We start from the raw sequence: 2,093 nt of genomic DNA on the forward strand, positions 1-2,093 counted from the left end.
TGGCAATGTTACAAAGTGGTAAATGCTTTACTGTCCCAACTTTTTTTGGAATGTGTTGCAGGCCTGAAATGCAGGAATGGATGTTTATTAATAAACAAAACATGAAATATCTCAGGTTCATCCTGTCTGCAATCAAATAAAAGTCAAAGTAAATGTAAGAAACTCTGTGTTTTCTTATTATTTGCATTTTCCATACTGTCCCAACTTTTTCTGATTTGGGGTTGTATTATGTACTATGGAAATAAAATAAATAAATAAATAATTCACACTGATGCTTTCTTTGGGTTTTTACTTGTGCATTTTTAACTTAATTACTGTAGTTGGTGACAGTAAACAGTCATAAGCAACAGCTCATAAGCTCACCAGTCAACCCAGTCTGACCAGATCAGCTTTAGAAAAGAGTGTATTCTTCAAAAATCACACTTCTTGGAATTGTGGATATTCAAAATGCAAGCAGCCTGTTGGAACAAGACATGAACTTACCTTACAGACTGCTGTTGTTGGCGTGGGAAATGTGTGTAAGCACAAAGCTCTCTGTGCACTGCTGGCTGCTGGTGGACAGCGAGCGGCGCGGTGATCGTTGAAAGCGATTCCTCCTATTGAAATAATTTCCCGAACTCCAGCTTCTCTGCCTCTTGCGAAGATATTCCTTGTAGTTCTTAGTCAAAAGAGTGTAGAGGAAAGGATTGATGCAGCTGTTACTGTAGGTCAGGCAGGTGGTTAGATAGTTAATGTTGCGTCTGGCCTTGGTTGAGAGAACCATTTCTGGCTTAAACTGACCCAGGAGCTGCCAAATCCAAAAGGGAAGAAAGCATGCCCAAAAAAGAAGGACGATTGTGAAGATGAGATAAAGCACTTTGTGGTTTGGCAGCTTCTGAGTTTGCTTAAAGTTCTCGGTCTGTGAGATCCAGTAGGTACGGGCCAGACAAATGTAGAGGTAGCCGATGATGACTCCTGGTGCCACGATACTGGTGCAGAAAAGGAAAGTGATGTAGATTTTATAAGAAAGAGGACTTAATGTGGTTTGACACATCAACTTTGAATTTTCCGTCTTTAGCTCTACATCAGTGATCATAGGTAGCGTTAGAATTAGTGAAGCTGTCCACACTAGCACAGCGATGGCCTTACGGTAGCTCTTGGATCGTTTGACCGTATCCAGTGGCTTAATCACAGCAAAGTAACGTTCTGTGCTCATGACAGTTAAAGTAAAAATGCTGGCATGCATGGTAAGAAAGTCCATACTGATAAGAGTCCGGCAACCCACATCGCCAAAGTACCATCCCTTTAAAAAATGAGTGCACACAACAAAGGGAATGGTGAGCAGGCAGAGTAGGTCAGCCATTGCCAGGTTTACGATGTAGATGTACATGGAGGCAGCTGAGCGCATAGAGTGGCACATGACCACTAGGGTGTAAATATTTCCTGATACACCGACAAGGCACATGAGGGACAGAATAGTGCCGATGGTGTAGGTAGCAGCCACATCCTCAGTAGATGCCTGCACTGGAGTCTCAGTGCCATTAGGTACTCCATCAACCATCACCGCCAGGGACTCCACAGACACTGTGGTCATATCTACAGAGCAATCCAATAAACAGGTACACACAGTGAATAAGAATAACATCAATAGGGATTTTATTATTTTTTATTTTATTATTATTATTATTATTATTATTATTATCATTATTATTATTATTATTATTAATCATTATTATCATTATTATTATTATGATTATTAATAATATTATTATATCGCAATAGGATTCAATGCTTTCATCATTAGAAATCTAAAATCAGTAGAAAATTATGTGTTTATAATAATGTTAATAATAATAATAATTTATATTATTATTATTATTATTATTATTATTATTGCATCACATCAAAGATTCAATGCTTTCATCCTTAGAAATCTAAAATCTGTAGAAAATTATTATATATATTTATAATAATGTTAATAATAATAATAATAACAATAATAATTTATAATAATATTATTATCATTATTATTATTATTATTATTGCATCACATCAATGATTCAATGCTTTTATTATTAGAAATCTAAAATCAGTATAAAATTATTATATGTATT

At 35.9% G+C, this 2,093-nt stretch overlaps 1 protein-coding gene across 1 annotated transcript; it reads right to left on the bottom strand.

Annotated features, from left to right (window-relative positions):
* Positions 1-484: 484 nt before the first annotated feature.
* Positions 485-1,576, bottom strand: LOC134321920 (urotensin-2 receptor). The gene has a single exon (XM_063003767.1). The coding sequence runs from the start codon at positions 1,571-1,573 to the stop codon at positions 485-487; it is 1,089 nt and encodes a 362-aa protein (XP_062859837.1). The 5' UTR covers positions 1,574-1,576.
* Positions 1,577-2,093: the final 517 nt, after the last annotated feature.

Source organism: Trichomycterus rosablanca, chromosome 10, assembly GCF_030014385.1.
Source record: "Trichomycterus rosablanca isolate fTriRos1 chromosome 10, fTriRos1.hap1, whole genome shotgun sequence".
NCBI classification, from domain to species: domain Eukaryota; kingdom Metazoa; phylum Chordata; class Actinopteri; order Siluriformes; family Trichomycteridae; genus Trichomycterus; species Trichomycterus rosablanca.